Genomic DNA, 18,927 nt, shown 5'->3' on the forward strand with positions numbered 1-18,927 from the left:
ACATTCCTCCCTGGTCTTCTCCAGGGAGGAATTCCTCCTTCTCCTGGGCTGCAGATCTTCACAGAGTGCTCCAGTGTAGGATCCCATCCATGGGGTGCAGTCCCTCGGGAACAGACTGTTCCAGCGTGGATCTCCCTGTGGGGTCACAGATCCTGCCGGCAAACTCGCTCCAGCACAGATTTCCCGTGGGGTCACAGACTCCTGTGGGCACATCCACTCGCTCCAGCGTGGGGTTCTCCATGAGCTGCAGGTGGATCTCTGCTCCACTGAGGACCACAATGGGCTGCAGGGGGACAGCTTGTCCCACCAGGGTCACCATGGGCTGCAGGGCCATCTATTCACAGAAGCCAGCCCTGCAGAGCCCACCCACTGCCAAAACTTTGCCACGCAAACCCAGTACAATCGTGCCCAGAGAACACTTCCCAAAGGCCTAGCAGAGAGTTTATCAACATCAATAAAATTTGCAAGAGCTGGGCCGCTCACTCTCAGCCCAACATCTAGAGACCCCTCTGGCCACTCTGGGACAGCTTCAGGCGGGCATGTGAGAAAGCACAACATGCTCTGAGGGAGGGCAGGCTGGAGGCAGGAGAGTGCTGCCTTCTCAGAGCAAAGCTTCAGCCTCAGTCCTGCAACTGCCACATTCATATCTTTGGAACAAAATTGTTAATGTGGCGTCTCCCACAAATGTCTTTTCCTGACAGAAAAACTTGCCATGCTTTGTTGTGTCAGGATGCTGGGTACTCTGTCAGTCATTAGGTTACTCTTGTTAGGTCAGAGCTTTTTTTGTAGCTGTTATGTGGTATCACTTACAGACTTCTGGGAGTGTAGTCATGAGGCACATGACTCACCACAACATGTCTTCACTAATTATATGTTAGCACAGAAAGAATAAGCTAAACATTAGGAGAGTTCAGCTCTCCTATCATAATATATATATTTATCTGTATAAAACAATACAGTTAACTATAGTTAAATCAACCTAGCTCAACATAAAGGAATTTTGTGGGCAGTGAAGGTGGCTGTGTTCATATAGTAGCTTTACTGTGACATGTGAGAGTGCTACCACTCAGTAGGCTGATCTCATACCTTCACCCAGTTGCTTATTTCTTTCATTGCCTCTCATTGCCTCTCAGCTGAACACTGAGACAGAATATGATGTGAGAAAAAAAGAAGCATCTCTGTATTAAAACAATGGAAAGAGACACAAACACAGAAACTCTTCCACTTGACAACACTTTGCAAAACATTGGAGCTCCACAGACTCAATTACACCAATATATTTGTAAGCTCACTCATCTCTTTCACTGGGCCATTTGAAGGCTGCCAAGTGAATTAAGCTACTGAGCTACCCTTGTCCTCAGTGGGGAAGAGGTTGAGGTTGACTACCATCTTGTACTTGATTTTTTTTTTTTTTTTTTTTTTTTTTTTTTTTTTTGTGATGAGAAGAGGTGTGACTCCTCATTGAGCAACTATACTGGCAGAAATTTGTACTGAGGTATGGTCCAAACAAGGTCTTTGGAAGTCTTTGAGACCTGATTTTTACATGTAATCACACAGTACTTAGAAAACATGGGAGTTTTTTGCATTCCAGCCTGCTTCTTCACCACCTTACATTTTCAGAGTTATTGCCCCTTTACCAATTTGGTCTAGATTCCTATCAAGTCTGAAATGAGTTAGAAAAGTAATTTCAGTTTTGGGAGGGGGCGGTTTCGGGGGGGTGGGAGGGAGATGAGTTAAATGTAGAGGAATGTGCAAAGAGTCTAATGCTGTACTCATTGTGGTCCTGGAATTCTATTTTTAACTCTCATTACAAGATGCAGCTTTACCTCTATAGTTACATCTTTCTCTGCAACTTTCTCATGTCTAAGTTGGTTTTGTTATGTAGGTATAAATAATGCATTCTTTGTTTCAAAGGTAAATGAGGAGAATAAACTTAGTACCAACCTAATAAAAATACACTATAATTACTCCCAAAAAAATTAGGAGAAAGTGGAAAAAGGATAATCCTATTCATAAAAATGTAGTAGATTTAGCCTTGTAGAACTTTGCCAGCACACTTGTTTATAAAGGCTTGTTACAGACACGACCACTATAATACTATAGCTTTTACATTGCTTTTGTACAGAATTTACTTTTGCAGACAGATAAAATTCCTTGAGATTGGATTAAATGGAATCTCTGCTTATATTATAAGTGCTGATAGAACTGATATTAGTAGCTTAGTACCACTAAGGTAGCCAGTATGAGAAGGAAACACTTGCAGTCTAGATGGTGCAGGGCTACCATACTGCAGAGCATTTTCAGATGGGAGAAAATGAAATAGAGTTTTAGTGGTTTTTATTTTCTCCAAAATGCCCTCTAGAGATGTTTGAATTTTTAGTAGGCATATAGTACAGTAAATTCCTTCTGTTAAAAGTAACTTTGCCTTTGTAGAAGTTTATCTCACTAAGTCTTGCTAGTTAATTTTGGTTTGTGTGTTTATTTCTTTGCCTACCAAATTACATTTTTGCCACACAAAATGAAGGAAAAAAGCTTTGTTAACTTAAAAATGTCTTTGGTTTAAGTAAATTTTACTTACATTAAAACCCAGGACATAAATGCTGGTTATTTTTCAAACAAAACAGCATGTTCTCCTTATTCATACCTAGTAGTGGGTTTCATAAAGATTTGTATGTGATGACTTCTGAAACTAATAGTTAAAATGCAAATAAACTGTTATTTGTATAGCTTGGCTCTACAAATTATTATTTTTCCCTTGTGTTAAGAATGGAGATAAATACCTCATTTGAGTGCATACAACCCCTAGTTTTCAAACTAAAATGTTTTCAAGTAATGTGAGTCAAGTATAAAATTGCCTACAAAAATGAATTCACTGGATATTTTTGACTGCCAGAAAAGTTTCCAGAAATCAGTGATTACACTGCAAACATGCAACAAAGACAAACTCTTAACAACTGTGCCTTTGCCAGTGGTAGAGAGATTGCCAATGTTTAATTTGCTTTAAAGTTTTGTTTCATCAATGGTGTATTGCATCTTAAAAGCAGTAATGCCAACCTTATGGCTGAGGCATGAAATGGGATCTCAAAATATCATACTGATTATGGTTGGAGCTATTTTATGAAGGAAAACTTCCTAGCCTACTTGTTGCTTTATCACAGGTAGAATTTGTTTTGCACAACACATAAAAAAGAACAGGACAAAAATTGTATATGACAAAAACAAATAGTAAATATGTAACTGGTATATGTCTATTTTCATTGGCAGATCTTATGGTGCTTTATAAAAACAGTATAGATATTATTTTAAGAACTCATTTTTTACCTGCTAAACCCCTATAAATCATTGTTGCTACTCAAATGTAGGTATACCTGGAGATCCTCCCACTCAATCCAGTCAGGTTAGGCTTTTTACAGCTTCCTATACTGGACCTGTGAAATGAGCAGGATTTTAAAAAAGCCTTCACTGTTTATTCCCACCCTTGCATTACAGTTTATGGCCCCCTCAGGCATGCAGATAGAAGTGTTGTTAACCTACAGCCTTTCAGTCATGTGTTTTACTGTCTGCTCAACAAATGCTTGCAGTGGCACACTCAGTCCTCACTCTGGATGGACTGCATGGGCCAGGCTTAAATCAGCTCCTAAACTACTGGATGTTGGTAATGTAAAACCAAATTATTGCTCATGGGAAGACTAATGAGGTTCCCAGTTTTAGACCATCAAGAAATGTGTATATTTACTTATATAGTACCCAAATAATGCTTAGTGACATAGTAAATTTAGATCTTTGTGTTTAAGTGACTGAGATTCATTTTTCTTACCCAGTAAGAATTATGTGTATACCTTAGGTGTATATCATGATTTGGGCTATTGGAACATGGATATTAAAACATGAGAACTTGCCAGGGCATTTGTAATACAGAAAGCAGCTGCTGTTCTACATTAATAGGTAGTTTTCTAAGTGTTGTACAGTAACAGGTAGTTTTCTAAGTGTTGGTACATGGTGCCCACTAAGTTACAGGACGTGTAAAGAAATGTAATCAAACATGTAAATAAACAGAAAAAAAATGTAAAGAAGACTACTTCTTTCATTCTTAGTGTTGAAAATACAGCCATCTTATTTTTCTTTAAAAGTCTCAATATAAAAGGAAAAACCAAAGAATTAAAAAACATACAATCCTAAGAACACAGAACATTTATAGTATTTTTTGTCAGTCTTCATTTTCTTACATTCAAGACTCCTTTTTTCCTTAATAATAAGGTATAATAATAAAGAACCTCTGAAAGTAAAGGGAAATACATACACTGTGCCAAAATATGCTAAGGGTATCTAGGGATTCATTTTAGACACTGCCCCCTGACTTTAACTTCATTGGCATAAAATAATCACATTTGCTCAGAGGTTTAGGTTTAGGGTGGGTTTTTTTGGTATGTTTGGGTTTTGTTTTGTTGTGGGTTCTTTTGGGGGTTTTGGTTTGGTTTGGTTTGGCTTTTTTGTTTTCCATTGATTTTTGGGAGATATCATTTTCAGGACATCAAGTTTTATAGTCTGGGCTGATAACTAAATTTCCACTGAATTTAGCAAGAGTTACAAGCATAGGATGCTTGTAAAATGGGACCCTCATTGCAGAGTGATATTTAAATTCAGTGTTAACACTATTTAGTGTAGCCAAAAGAAACTATAGTGGATGTAACAGTACATTTGAAACTTGAATCAAAATGACTTGGTAGCCAAACCTACAGTGTTCCATTGCTCCTTCTAACCTTTAATCTTGTATTTGTTGCATTTATTTGTCTGCATCAGAGAGCTGTTAGAATATTTGAAAATGCAATCAAAGCACAGTGTAGCTGCTCAGGAAGACCTGAGCTACAAATAGTTGGAGCTGGGAAAGCATTCCAGAGAAATATCCCAAAGTATTTCCTCTCTGATTGGTCATTTCTGGAGACAGACTACTAGGCTAGAGGGACCTTGGGTCCAACATAATAAAACATTCTTCACATTTGTAAATATTTGTGTTGAGATTCTCAGGGCAGCATTCATTTCTTAGCTGTGCACATTTTGCTAGATAACAAATGGGAATGCATAAGCAGCAACGCAAGTGGTTCTTTTCGCCTACAGGAAAAATGCTCTTGTGTAACTGGACCTGCTTTATTTCTTGCTGAATCATATGACATATCCTGCAGTAGTATGCATTTTTGTAGTCAACCTTGAGCTAAATATGTGCAAAATTTGGAATGTTGTGTATACCTAAGGGGACACAAATTCCAGGCTTCTATGGGAATGCAGTGCCCTGGAGGAACATAGAAACTTTGTTTTGGTATGAAGATGTACTGTCTGGTTTTGTCAGAATCATTTGTACTGTAGTTTGGAAAGCAGCTGCATCTCACTGGGACATCAGGAGAATGTTAGAATGGGCAGGATACCACAGGATAGCAATATTTTCACTAATTGATACTGAGGTCAATTAAACACAAGAGTTTTTGTCCTCTTTTTAGCTCTGATAGATCCCATTAGGATGTTTAGGCTAGACTGTGCTGACTGAATTTCCTGGAGAGCTAGCTGAAAAGATTCAAATATCTATTTCCTAGAAGAATTCAAATTCTCACACAAGGAGGATGTAATAGAGATACTTTATCTAGCTGAATTTCATAGAACATAGTGTGGATTTTCCAAAGTCCCTGAAAAGATTTCACTCAAATAACTAGTCTTCTTAAACATTTTGCTAAATGGAATGTGTTGCAGTTCTGATTATGAGCAATTTCAACCACTACTGTCTTTTACAAATAAGTAGGATGTTTTGTGTGGGTGACTGCATATATGTTATACCATGAATAGACACAAGGAACTGACAGAAGAACTGGAGAACTGACACTAAAAAATTTGAAGTGTAAATTATCAGTAGAGCATCCCATAGCAATTTAGGATTCATTTAATTTTTGCATTTTAACTGAAAGTTATGTTTAGCATTTCTGATGGATTTAGAATCTAGCAGTGTTTAATAAATACCTTCTTTTACAAGCTTCTTTCAGATGACAGAAATGCAAAAAGGATGATGACTTTGGTTCAGATTTAGATGGGCAGGTTCTGTAAAAGCAGCTGAAGAAGGAAACAAAATCCAAAATACGTACTGCTATGTATGATAAATATTTGGTATCAGTCATGGTGATTTTATTTTTAATTCTACCTGCAATGCACTAAATATAGAACATACTGATCTGTGTGGGAATTCCACAAAACAGTCAATGCCCTTCTGCCATTTATTGGGTACTGATGTAGCAAAAAAAAAAAAAAAAAAAAAAAAAAAAAAAAAAAAAGTGAACATAGTAGGACAACTTGGAAAAGCAATGTGGAAAAGCTACATGGTACATTGATCTCAAACCGAAGGAGTCTGAGTAAGGATTAGGTAATTGTTTTCCAGGAAAAGATGCATGCATATAAAACACAGAAAAAATAGGATTTTTCCAACCAACATGTAGCATGTTAAAAGCATCAACCTCACATTAGTCTGATAAAATCCTGAACTAACCTCCTTATGATATAGAAAGAGGAAACCTGGCACTAACTCAGCCCTTGCGTTTTCCTACACCAAAGTATAGGAAACTACATTTCTTGAGAAAGATTGTCTTTACATGGCATCCTCCTGAGCAAAGTGTTGACTTCATCCAGTGGGAGGTAATCCTGCTCCTATCAACTCTATTCTTAAGAGTTTGTTCCTGATTTTAGAGGAAACAACATAAGGTCCCTGAAGGACCAAGGTGAATTCCACACCACTGGCTATGAAGAAGTCATACCCAGAGCATTATCCACTGCAGATCAAGAGAGCAATTAATTAACTTTTGATACAGTGACACTGTTACTAAAGTAACATAAATCAATATAAAAGAGCCAACTTTTTTTCTAAACTTCAGCCCTACTGAAAATTTAAAATTAATTCACTCTATGTAACATTTAAGAGTTTTAAATACATAGCACACCTTTTTTTTTAAGTCTAGCCCTATAATTTCACCAGAGACAATGCATATATATAGAACAGTTTGTTCATTATTAATTTTGGTTTACATTTCTTTTATATATTAATGCACTTCCCTACTGAATTTTAAAAATAATGTGATTTTTGTTGTATTAAGAGCTACCAGCACTAATAAGAAATGAATTTACTCTGTTCACTTTGATTATAACTAAGTATAATTGAAATGTAAATTTGGTCTGTTGTGCCCGCCTTTTGATAGCTGATAAATTCCAGGAAGAGATGCACAAGAAAAAACATAATGACAAACTTCCAAAATCCAGAGTTGTTGATATAGGAAACATGGTTTTCTGAGTCAAATTTTCTCATTATTATAATTTCTGTAAAATTGACATAGCATGCCTACTCATATACAAAAACCAATGCTTGGATTTACAAATAAGATGGAATAAGAAATATTTTCCATTGCTGATTTGTTTGAAAGAAAAGTACTTTTTGAATGTTTTTTTTCCCTAGTAACATGTTAACTTCACTAAACATGAAATCAAACTTCGATTTTTTACTATTAAAAATGAAAATAATTGTACCATTATCGCTAGACTAATATAATCCTATTATCATCCTATTAGATAAGCAGTGACAATGTTGTGTTTGTAATAGTCTCTAGAGATACAATAAATCTAGTAGGGGAATGTCAGCTTGGTCCAAGACAGATTAAATGTAGAGAACTGGAGTATAGTTCCCAGTAAACAAACACTTTGAGGTCAGGAGGTCGTACTTGCTCAGCTGTTCTTCATAAGCCCTATTGGAAATAACTTTCATACCATCACTGAATATATTCCATGCTACCTAATAATACTGAAGGCCGAGTACAGTTGTGATATAAATGATTTCTAAGTGAAATATTGAGTGTGAAATGATCAAAAAGCAATATGTAAATGGAAAATCAGGGTGATGTTAGACATGCAATGGGTGCAGTTTGTAAGATTTTTTTTCTCTTTTACGGGAGAAAATCCATCCCATTTGAAAGCTTATGCAAACTCCCACTGACAAACGAGTTGATTTGGCCCCAACAGACTTGTGATTAAAGTGACAAAAACTAAGACTAGCTGTATTTTAATTTAGAAAACAACTAGGAAGAATATTCAATGAATTCTCCCTTGGTAGTTGACTAATTGCAGCAGAATGGAGAACACAAATCAACAGAGGTCTGGGAAGGAGAGAGAGAACTACAGAATGAATTTGCTTTTGGCATCTCTTCTATCAGGCAGAAAAATGCCTGGATTCTGGGAATGCTAAAATAAAGATATCAATGTGTGGATTATGATGGGTGAAAGTCTCAAATCTGGTAAGATAACTTACTGGCTTTCAGACTCATACATCTGTCACCCAATTTTATGGAAAAGCTGCACTACTTACAGGCTGTATAAGTAACAGATACTGTTGACAAGTTCGGTCAGGCCTCAGTGGAAGCATCTAAGCAGGCAGCTTCATAAGGCGTTAAAGAGTCTTCTTCAGCACAGACACAGTATATTCAAAATATGCAGATATGCAGACCAAATGTTGCCCACTGACATATCCTAGCAAAGATAATGGAAATAAACACTGTAAAAACAGATTTTTACCATGGTGTTTGTGTACAAAACACTTATTACAGGCCCAACAGATCTTTTGCCATGTAGTGAACTAAAGCCATATGTCATGGCTGTAACCTCACTGTGGTTTCAAAAGAGTTGTTACCCATATTAATAATGTAAATTTTGTTTTGATTGAAAGTTTCCAGTTCCAAGACACAACAACATGTAACCACATTTTGGACAACAAAGTATGCTAGCTTGGCTACAATATAAAGTAAAATATTTATTAGCAAAAGGGAGAGCCATTTAATAAATATGTTTGTGTAGAAAATTCTAGAAATGTAAGCTTTACAGTATTATGACTTTTAAAAATATTCCTTATACAAGGAAATTTATTTGTGAAATAAGAAAAGGTATGACAGTTGTGTGATTAGAATATATTTGCATTTCTGAATGGTGCTGATCAAAGACCACCAGAAAGGTGACGTTACTTTCTGTATGTAAATTTGCATAGCAAATCCAACATATTCTTCTCTGTACAGTGTTAATAAACACTATGGAATAATAAATCATTGGGGGGTGAATTAAAGACAAATTTTCATTTTAGCACTGTGTTTCTTAGTAATTGATTTGTATGTAATGTGTGTAGCCATATGGTCGTTATTTTTTTCATAGAATTTAAGAACTCATAATGTAAGAGTTTCAGAACGCAAGCAGTAGGAGAAGGTGAGACTCAAGATCTGTTGACAGAGACGTTTTCTGTACAAATAGCTACACAAGAGCTTTAGACCCATCTCCAAGCTGAATGAGGGGCTGTGGGGAGAGCAGCATGAGTCGACCTCTGTGTTGAGACCCAGGCCAGGCTCAGCCTCTCACAAGCGCAGTGTATGACCCAATAGCCCTTTTCCTTGGTGCCAAGTCAAGGCTGACAAAGAATTCCTGCATCACTCAGGTGGTACCAGTCTTGGCAGGGAACTGGGAACCTGCACCGAGCCCCCCAGTTCGAGCACAGCTGCTCAAGGATCCAAGGAGCAAGAAAAACCAGTTTAATGGTGGAGACACAACTGCCTGAGCTAGGCTAGAGGAGCTAGAGACCGCATTAGTATGAGGATACAGACATAAAAACATAAACCATTATGAGAAAATAGGAAAGCTGCCAAGCTTCATGCAGATACAGTATAGAGGCACTCTGTGCTCTGTCAGTGGTGGCAGCCAGTGCTGGGGGAGACCCAGAAGGGGATATAAGAAGCATGCTGGAGGCTGCTTTCTACTTTCAGTCCCTCAGGTTTAAGTGCTGTGCTCGGAGGTACAAGAACTTTTAAATCTCACTGCTTGTTTGTTTCCTGCCACATGCAGTTTTCCTGCCTCTGAAAACAAAATGTTGGTCATTTGGGAGCTTCCTATTACTTTCAGATAGAAAAGATAAAAGGCTGAGAGAAACAGTAAATCTACTAAAGCATACCAAACAAAGGTATTTACCTGTTCTATATCTGCTAAGATTTCAGCGACACCTACTCAGTGGTCATTTACATGCCATGCTGTGTATGCCAGTAAGAGCTATGCTGGAGGGAAAAAAAAACCCCTTGCAAACATCATAAATAAGAAATGAAACACTCCCCCAGACCTGGGTCTCCAGTGCACATATATTAATTACACACCAGAGGGTAAAGCCTCAGTATGTGCAAGCATTTAATTCATTATTTCATTTATTAAAAACATTCCTTTTCACTTCAACAATAAAGTAACCCAACAGTGAAGTAACAGCAATTCAAATGCAGTCATTTACAGACGTGCGGTTTCTTGTGCCCATTGTACAGTGCAGTGCTGCCAAGTCTCACACCTTAGAAGTAAGCTCCTGCTTTCTCCTCTGTCACACACATACATGCACACACATACAAAATTTACATGTCCGCTCTCACCTATACTCTTTTGGGAAAACCCACAAATTTCATCAATCTCACTCTACAGATTTAAAAATCCTGGCAGCTTTTGAATAGCTTTTCTTCATCAGCTGCAATTAAGTGTTGGAAAAGAAATCCAAAATACACAGAAAGAAACTTTCTCCTTAATAGGAAATGTTAGCAATAGTATGGGACTTCTAATATGTTCCAAAGTTTAGCCACACCATCGTACTGGAAGGCCAAGACTGCATGCCCTGTGATTAGGTTCCCTTAAATGCCAGGCAATTCAGTGTTGTCAGCCATAACATGAAACATTATTTATAACTATTCAACTGTTTTAAGAGTATAGTTAATAGCTTTCTGTAACATGATCTTAAAGAAGTTGATTAAGTGTGCTTTACAGCATGACCAGAAAGAGCTTCCGATTAGTGACATCAGTATATATATTTTACATCTCACATGGCCCACACTTTTAAAACTTGGAAGTGTTGAAATAGGAGTCAAACCAAAATGAAATCAAATCATTAGAACTGAAGCATTTCCTTACCACACTTCATCAATATCATCATGTCATGCCAATAGACAGAATATCCACAACATCAAGTACCTCTCTCTGGTAATAAAACCTAGAAATATATAATTTTTCTGTCACTCACACAAAACAAAGATGGGCCTCAGAGGGGAGGAATTCAGGGATGGTTCAAAAACTCATCATGGGTTTGGTTCAGACTACAGTAATACATAAAGTAAACAAATGAAAGAAAAAAATGTTAGGCTCTGGATTGAATAAAAGTTCACATCTATCCAAGGTTAAACAGATGTGACAGGGATCCATTTTTAATTTCAAGGCTCTAAGTTACTGGAGCTCACAGGTTGAAGAAGATAGTGTAGTTATAAAAACAATGTTTTGCAAGCACCCCAAACTCTGTTCCCTGGGAGTCTGTAATTGCTCCCTGTTTCCTTTGGCAATTCTGGTTAACTGCATGTTTATATTCCTCATTATTACAGTTTTTATTTCTCATTCATCTCATGCCTGAGGAGGGACTAGTCTCATGCTAGCAATGTCTCAGTATAATTACAAAGCAGGGAAATTTTTGCATCCCAAACCAAATTTCAAACTTATTTGGAATCTAGTAATGTTCAAATCCAGTTACTGAATTCTGAATTCAAACATGCTTTTAACTTTATTTAATATTTCTATCGCAACCACAATTTTTATTTGCCACTGTATATTTGTCCTTATATTTATGCACTTCAGAAATAAAGACCCTTAAAAAAGGGTTCTGCCAGCTTTTTATTTCCAAGTCAATAGCCTGGTGAAATGTATTTGACATATAGTCCTTGGAGATTGTGCATGTAGACACAAAAAGAGAGAGAGCAGGGATTTTTTTCAGCCTGTAGAAGAGATGGGCCTATTGCTATCGACAACCAGCTAAGGAAAAGGTGTAGAAAAGATGGAACAGAATTTTCTCCAGAGGTCTGCAGCGAAAAAACAAGACAAGAGACAAAACTGGAACATGGGAAATTGATACAAAGAAACATTTTCACAATTAGTGTTTTCAATCACTGAAAGAGGTTCTTTAGATGACATGGAATGTCTTCATCCTTGGAGACATTTGAAATGGGACTGGGCACAGCCCTGAGCAACATGTTCCTTTGAGCTGCTCTGGACATCCCTTCCAACAAACATGGTTTTGATTATAAATATATATATATATAGTATCATTAAAAAATACTTGACATTCCTAGTTTGTTTTTCTTTTAAATATGCATAAATACTGCCTAAACATTGATATTATGTGTTTAAAGTACATCCTGCAAATGAAAACTGCACATAAAAACTGTACCATTTGTGGTAAAGTACTGGCTTGAACAAAACCAGTTTTCTGTTACTGAAATCAGGGGTTGGAAAGCTGAAAACCAAGCCAGAAGGAGATGAGATTATTGTCACCATCCCTGTAATAAGCTTTTCTAATTAGTGTGTTAGTGTTAAAAGAATCTCAAAAGAGTAAGGTTTTGTTAGAAATGCTGATATCAAACACTTTTTTGGTTTTAAATATTTTGCAGAGAATGTAAGTAAGGATAGAAAAGCAGTGTTGGAGGGGTTTTTTTTGTTTGTTTTGTTTGGGTAGTTTGTTTTGTTTTGTTTGTTTTCTTTCTGCTCAAGAGCAAGTTTCCTGAAAGATTTATATCACATGGATGAATTTCAGGACATAGTATCTGTCTAGCAAATCAGACTTATCAAGGTGCTCAATCATTCTCAGCCAAGTGCAAGTATCACCGGTTCCGGTCACATTTTTCTTTATTCAGATCTTTGTACAAGGACATTTATTATTGATTCTGGGATCACTGTGCACCACTTGTCCATTTTGGTCAAGTATTTAATTTCTTGACATGGCAATAAAAAATTAGAAAAGGCTCTCCAGCATTTTTCTGTAAAATATCTATAAATTCTAGAGGGATAGGATTGGCATCTAAATCTAGCATGTAAAAGCATACATGAGAACACATTAAACCACAAATTTATTTTAGTCAGAAATGGTTTTATATTTTATATATAACCACCATTATGTGCTTAAGAAGGCAAGTTTAGAAGTTTAAAAATACCGAAGTTATGAGGTTAATATGGCAAGTTTAGAAGTTTAAAAATCTTCCTGAAAATTGTGGATATAGGTACAAGAAAAGGCAAGATAATTCTCAATTTGTTTGTCCTATTGTTATATATACAACGTTCATGTGAATGTCAGCATTTCAGTAGGTTTTTTTACCTCTTCCATATGCATTAAGCAATAGAAATAATAACTGAATACCAAAATATGAGTAAACCATAACTGCCTTTATTGACTGAATGAACATTTATTAAGTGAACATGGAAATATCTAAAGTTTCTTAAAAAATTCAGAACTAAGAAGTATTTTTTTAAAATTAGGAAACAGAAGTGGGTTGTTTGTTTTTCCAGGCATTCATGTATAAAAATTTTGTTAGCTGCAAAAGAAAATATTTTTTTCAAATTTCTCATCATATTCCCACAAACCTGCATTATAATGGCTTTAAATGAAAGCAAAACTACTTTGTCTTTACCAACGCTGACATTCCCCAGCTGGTGACTGTAAACCCTGAGTTCTTCCTAAATTCCAGCCCACATGAGAACAGTGAGTTTCTTGTGACTCTTAGACAGCCCTTTATCACATCATACAGAGCAAAGTGCAGCAAGGAGAAGAAATGGAGGGCTGAGATAAGAAGGAATAGCCCTTTCTACCTCCTTACAAATATTTATTGCTGAACAAAATACTGGTTTCATTTTCCACTATAAAAGTTCATCTGGTCTTACACGACAGATTGCTCTACATACACTTCTCCTGTCTTCTAAAATGATCAGTTAGTACTACGCAGGGAATTTATTGCTTTCCAGGGAAACATGGAATGTATGGATGATATAAGAGATTATTCATTGTGGCTACAAATCAAAAGATAATCTAGTAATCTGTGACACACCTTAAGACACAAGACTGTTTTCAGAAACAAAAATGCAAGCACAATGAATTACCATAATTACTTAAATACACTTTCTATGCTCCAGCTTAGTTTCATTTCTGTTAGGATTGAACATGAAAAAACAGGTGAACTTGAAACAAAAACCTAACTCAGTAATTCCAATGATTAATCATATTATTTATAATAACACTATGCCTCTCCACATAACCTGTTGGTTTTAAATACACATGAAAACACGTAAGAAATGGTAGCAGCAAAGAATTTAAGATGATCTTGAAGACAGTTTGTAGTGGCAACCAGCACTGGGTGCATTGGTCAACACCGTGACTCTGGTCAGGGCTCTACCAGCTGCTTTTGAATGAAAATTGAGGAGCCTGTGAAATAGTTGCCAGCATAGTCAGAAAAGCCTTAATGCCCAAACCGTTTAAATCCAGATTGTTTTAAAACTATCAGATGTGGTAAAAGGTATTAATCATGTATAAACTTGTGGCAACTGAAGTGATTATGGTGGTGGAGTCACAACCTCCTGGAGGTGTTCAAGAAACAACGTGGCATTTAGCGCCACGGTCTAGTTGACAATGTGGTAATTGGTCAAAGGTTGAACGCAATGAGCTCAAAGGTATTTTCCAACCTTAATGAATTAGGTTGGAATTCTGTGCTTCCCTGGTTCTCCGAGTCAGCGTTGTGTGTGGTGTAACGCCCTGTCATGGAGATCCGCCAAGGTACCCAGGCAGAACCCCGTGTAAGCGTTCACAGCCGCTCCTATCTCACCCCTCCGTTGCCCCGGGAAGACCTGCAAGGCTGGCAGATTAACGGTGGCCTACAGGGTGACGGCACGCCCGTGTCCTGACGTGGGACGGAAGAGGAGATGATTAATTCGGGTAAGTGGGTGCGACAGAGGTGATGTTGTAATCACGGACAAGGCAGGAGGGCACAGTGGGAGCGCTGTACGGAGGTAAGAGCAGCCCTGTCGGGCACACGCCGCGCACAGCACTGTGTCCGCACCCCCGAGCCGCGCCCTCGGCCCGTAGGAAGCGGAGACCACCGGGCGGCTCCCCGGTCCCGAACCGGATCCGTGTCGGGCCCGCCCCGCGCGGGCAGGGCCGGGCTGGAAGTGACGCGGGCGGACGGGCGGAGCTGCGCCGCGCTGGTGGCGGAGGCCCCATGTTGATGTCCCCGGTGCCCTCCGCGTCTGCCTAGGTAAGAGCTGTCCGTGGCCGGCTGCGGGTCCGGGCAGGGCTGACACGCTCTTTCCCGTCGGCTTCCGGCCGCTTCTGGGCCGGGCCGGGGCGGCCGAGCCGTGTAGCCACGGTTCTGCGCCACCGGCCCCCGCTAGCTGTTCGGGCCGGCCGTGTCGGCAGGGGAGCGGCGGGGCCGGGCTGCGGGAGCCGGCGGGGCTCCCCGGCCCGCGGGGGAAGAAGGAGGCCCGGAGCCGAGGTGACCGCGTCGGGCAGGTGGCGGAGCAGCGGCGGGGAAGGGGCGGGTGGGGGCCGGGGGTGTCGGGGGTCCGGGACCGCAGCTGGAGGACTCCAGGAGGAGCTGTCTGGGCCGGTGCGGCTCGTCCTGCTTTTGTTTTTCCTGCTCGACGAGCTTTTCCTCCCTTTCACCGTCCTTTCCGCTGCGCAAAGCCAAACGCGTCGTTTAGCCTTCCCGTGGGAAGCGCTTGTCATGTCGGTAATGAAGCCTGTGCGTAGCTCTTCCTCCTCCTCTCCCGTTGCCTAGCCGGTAGCTGTGAGTTAAGCACGCAAGTACCCAGCATCCCCATAACTATCCTTGAACTGTAAGTAGATCTGAGCATCACCTAAGCCCCGGGGATTTTCCTGCTGGGCAACAGTAATCCCAGATGATTGTGTTGGTCTGCACAAGTTAGATTTGTGAGCAGTTCTGCTTTGGGGTTGGAAACCGGTCTGCCTTTACTGGTTCCACTAGGGCTACTGCTCAGCTGGCACAGCTGAGCAGCTGACAAACAATGTGCAGAAACTGATAATTTTTCCTTTTGGTTGGGGTTTTTTTTTTTTTTTTTTTTTTTTGTAATATGTGCTTAGGCTGAGCTATACAATTTTAAAGACAGATTTACCGAAAAATCAATTGGTTTTATTATTAATACTGTGTTTACTCTTTTTGTACTTATTCTACCTAATGAAAATTAAACTATTTAATGTCAGTGTTATTTGGCTAAGTTACCGAATTATTAAAAATGAATGAATTTGTTGCAATTGAAAATAACTAAGGTTTTTCTTTTAGAACCATAGATATTGCTGATGCATACCATTTGTAGTTCAGACTGAAACTGAGAGATGCCTTGAATGTAATCCTCTGTTTTAAGATGTGTGGGAGTTTTCAGGATTTTGCTGTGCTGTAACATTTCCTATTCTGGACTCTGAAGCTACATAACTGATAGGATTTATTGTGTACCCTGTTGTCTCTAGAAAACTGTATTTCGAGCTTTACTCAGTTTCTTGCTTGTGGAAGTTCCTTTTTTTTCTTGTATATCTATTCATCTTCACAAGCTTTGTATTTTATCTTGTACCCCGTGTTGGTCAGTATACAAGACTGTTTTTTATTTAACATCTGATGAATTGAAATGATGTGGCTGCCCGCCTGTATGTACCTCATGTGTTACTCTAAATTGTGCAGTAATGAGCTTAAAATTTTGATGGCTTAAAACTAAAAAAAAAAAACATTTTGTATTTACCTTTATCTTGTTTTGGGTGATGGATACGTGTTTACTTCAGAGTGCAGTTTGTTTCAGAAAGCACAAGGTCTTCGCTACTTATTTTTTAACTGGTGAAATTTTAAAAGGCTATAGGAGGTATGCAAACACCTTTTCATATTTGAACTACTTGAGGCTTGCAGTGGCTTGTCTCCTTTTGGTTTCTACTTGTGTCTTCAATGAAAGTAGCATATTATGTCACACGCTTGGCAGTAACCTCTTTCAAGCTGTGAATGTGCTTGGTTGGTATAAAATTACTTTCAACAGCAATTGCAAGAATAGGGTAGCTCATCTTTCCAGAAATGTCAGATACATAAGGCCCTAATCCTCCTAATATCAAATGTTTTGACAAACTGTTGATTATATAATGGAGTCAGACACTTGAAACTTTTCAGTTGCGTATTATTCTATTTTTGGTAGATATTGCCGAATCTGAGGAAGGGATGTTCCTGTTCTGCTTGTGAAGCATCTTGTGTTACTGTAGTTGTAGCACTATGTATCCTGAATGAGGTGGTAAATGGAAAGCACAAAAGCTTTTGCAGTCCACCTGATTAGTGTTAATCCCTTCAACTTCGTTGCATACCTCAATGTTCCTGCTATCAATGCAGGCCATTGTTTATGGTAATGAAGCTAAACACGAAGTATGTGTTACAGTGAGAATAGTAAAAGATGCCCATAGACTGCTGAACGGGGGCAGGAGAGAGAAAAGCCAGCCCAAACAAACCCTCCTGTTTACATAAACTTTCTTATTTAAAAAAAAATGTCTTGAAATGGAGCTTTGATGCTTTTACTGAGAGGGGAGGAAAAACTTCATGTGTAAAAGTGCTGTGAAAAGCACTGAGCAGTACAGATTTGAGAAAAGTTTGAAGTGGTGAAACTACACAATCTCCTTCTCTAGCATGTCTAGACCATTAAGAATCTTTCATTAAATTAGAACCCTGCTTTGTTTTCACACCACTGCTTTTATTTTCCACTTTCTGACACTGAGATATACTGGGGGCATTCAGCTAAGCAATGCTTTCTCTCCATCTTGATGTCATTGCTGAAATGACTGCTCTTTTTATTCTGCGAGGTGGTTGTTTTGGAGAGATGCTGAGGCAGTGCACTTCGGTGAATTTAGTCTATGGCTCTCTGTTTTCAGAACAGGGCAACTAATTATTAGGCTTTTATGTCATACATATTTCTACTAGATTAATTTTTGTAACTTCACTTGTTTTTCCACTATGTTCAGGTAACAACTTCTACAATTTTGTTACAGATAACCATGTCATCCTTTCAAGAAGTTCCGTCTTCAGCTAGCACTTTGCAGACCTCCAATTTTGCACACGTGATTTTTCAAAATGTTGCGAAAAGTTACCTTCCAAACGCACATCTTGAGTGTCACTACACTCTGACCCAGTTTATCCATCCTCATCAGAAAGACTGGGTTGGTATTTTCAAGGTAAGTTATGCTTGTTCTATTGCTATTTTTCAAACGTTTGCTTGCTCTCTTGCAAGTAAAAAAAATAGGTCTCAACAACAGTAAACTTTAAGTTGAACATCACTCAAGTGATGTATTGGTTCCTGCTGTTAGAGTATCAATTTTGTAACAAAGACCAAACTGGAGACCAAAACTAGAAGAGTGAGTCCAGCTGGAAGTCTGCTGGAATAAAGAGAAGGTTTAGTGTGTGCAGAATTAAATGGAAATTATTTGGGAAGAGATGTGTGGTTACAGAGTGATATTGTGAACAGCACTGAGTGAAGAATGTGACACTGTGTGTGAAATGTGTGTGCAGAGAATGAAAACTAAGCTGGAGATAACGTGACCCACATCCCTGACTAATTGTTATCGCTGGAACAGGCTGAACAGTATAGATCACTAAAATTATTTGAAACAGAGCCTTGGAAAAAAGGTGCTTGGAGATTTTTGTAAAGGTTAGTAAAGCTTCATTTATGGGATTAGAAATTGATTAATTCCAATATCTACTTCTGATAAGACCTTGATTTGTGTATCTTTGTCAGTATAGCTCCTAATAGATGATGCTTAAATTCTTTATTTGCATTTTATGTAATAGAAGTTTTAATGAAGTGATGCTTTGGCAGCGGGGAGGGGAGATGGTTTACAGACTAATTTGTTACTGGAGCACTTTTCCCATAGACCTCAGTTCACTGTTTAAGAATGTAAATTATTGACTTTGTTGTAATCTGCAGATTGTGAGTCTTTATTCAAGCTAAATGACTCCTCTGCGATATAGAAATACTGTGCTGTGTAACAAAGCAAAAATGTTGTTAATGCAA

At 38.5% G+C, this 18,927-nt stretch overlaps 1 protein-coding gene across 6 annotated transcripts in view; it reads left to right on the plus strand.

The window, feature by feature from the left end:
• Positions 1-14,794: 14,794 nt before the first annotated feature.
• Positions 14,795-18,927, plus strand: part of TAX1BP1 (Tax1 binding protein 1) — a 54,529-nt gene continuing 50,396 nt past the window's right edge. For 4 of the 6 annotated variants that reach the window (XM_002195489.6, XM_012571685.5, XM_012571684.5 and 1 more), the window contains exons 1-2: positions 14,978-15,137; positions 17,909-18,091. In XM_002195489.6, coding sequence (XP_002195525.6) covers positions 17,915-18,091 — 177 coding nt within the window. In that variant the 5' untranslated portion in view covers positions 14,978-15,137; positions 17,909-17,914. Of the gene's footprint in view, positions 14,893-14,977; positions 15,138-17,908; positions 18,092-18,927 lie in introns of those variants that run through there. The other 2 variants (XM_072925663.1, XM_072925662.1) reach the window with 2 other exon arrangements.

Source organism: Taeniopygia guttata, chromosome 2, assembly GCF_048771995.1.
Source record: "Taeniopygia guttata chromosome 2, bTaeGut7.mat, whole genome shotgun sequence".
NCBI classification, from domain to species: Eukaryota; Metazoa; Chordata; class Aves; order Passeriformes; family Estrildidae; genus Taeniopygia; species Taeniopygia guttata.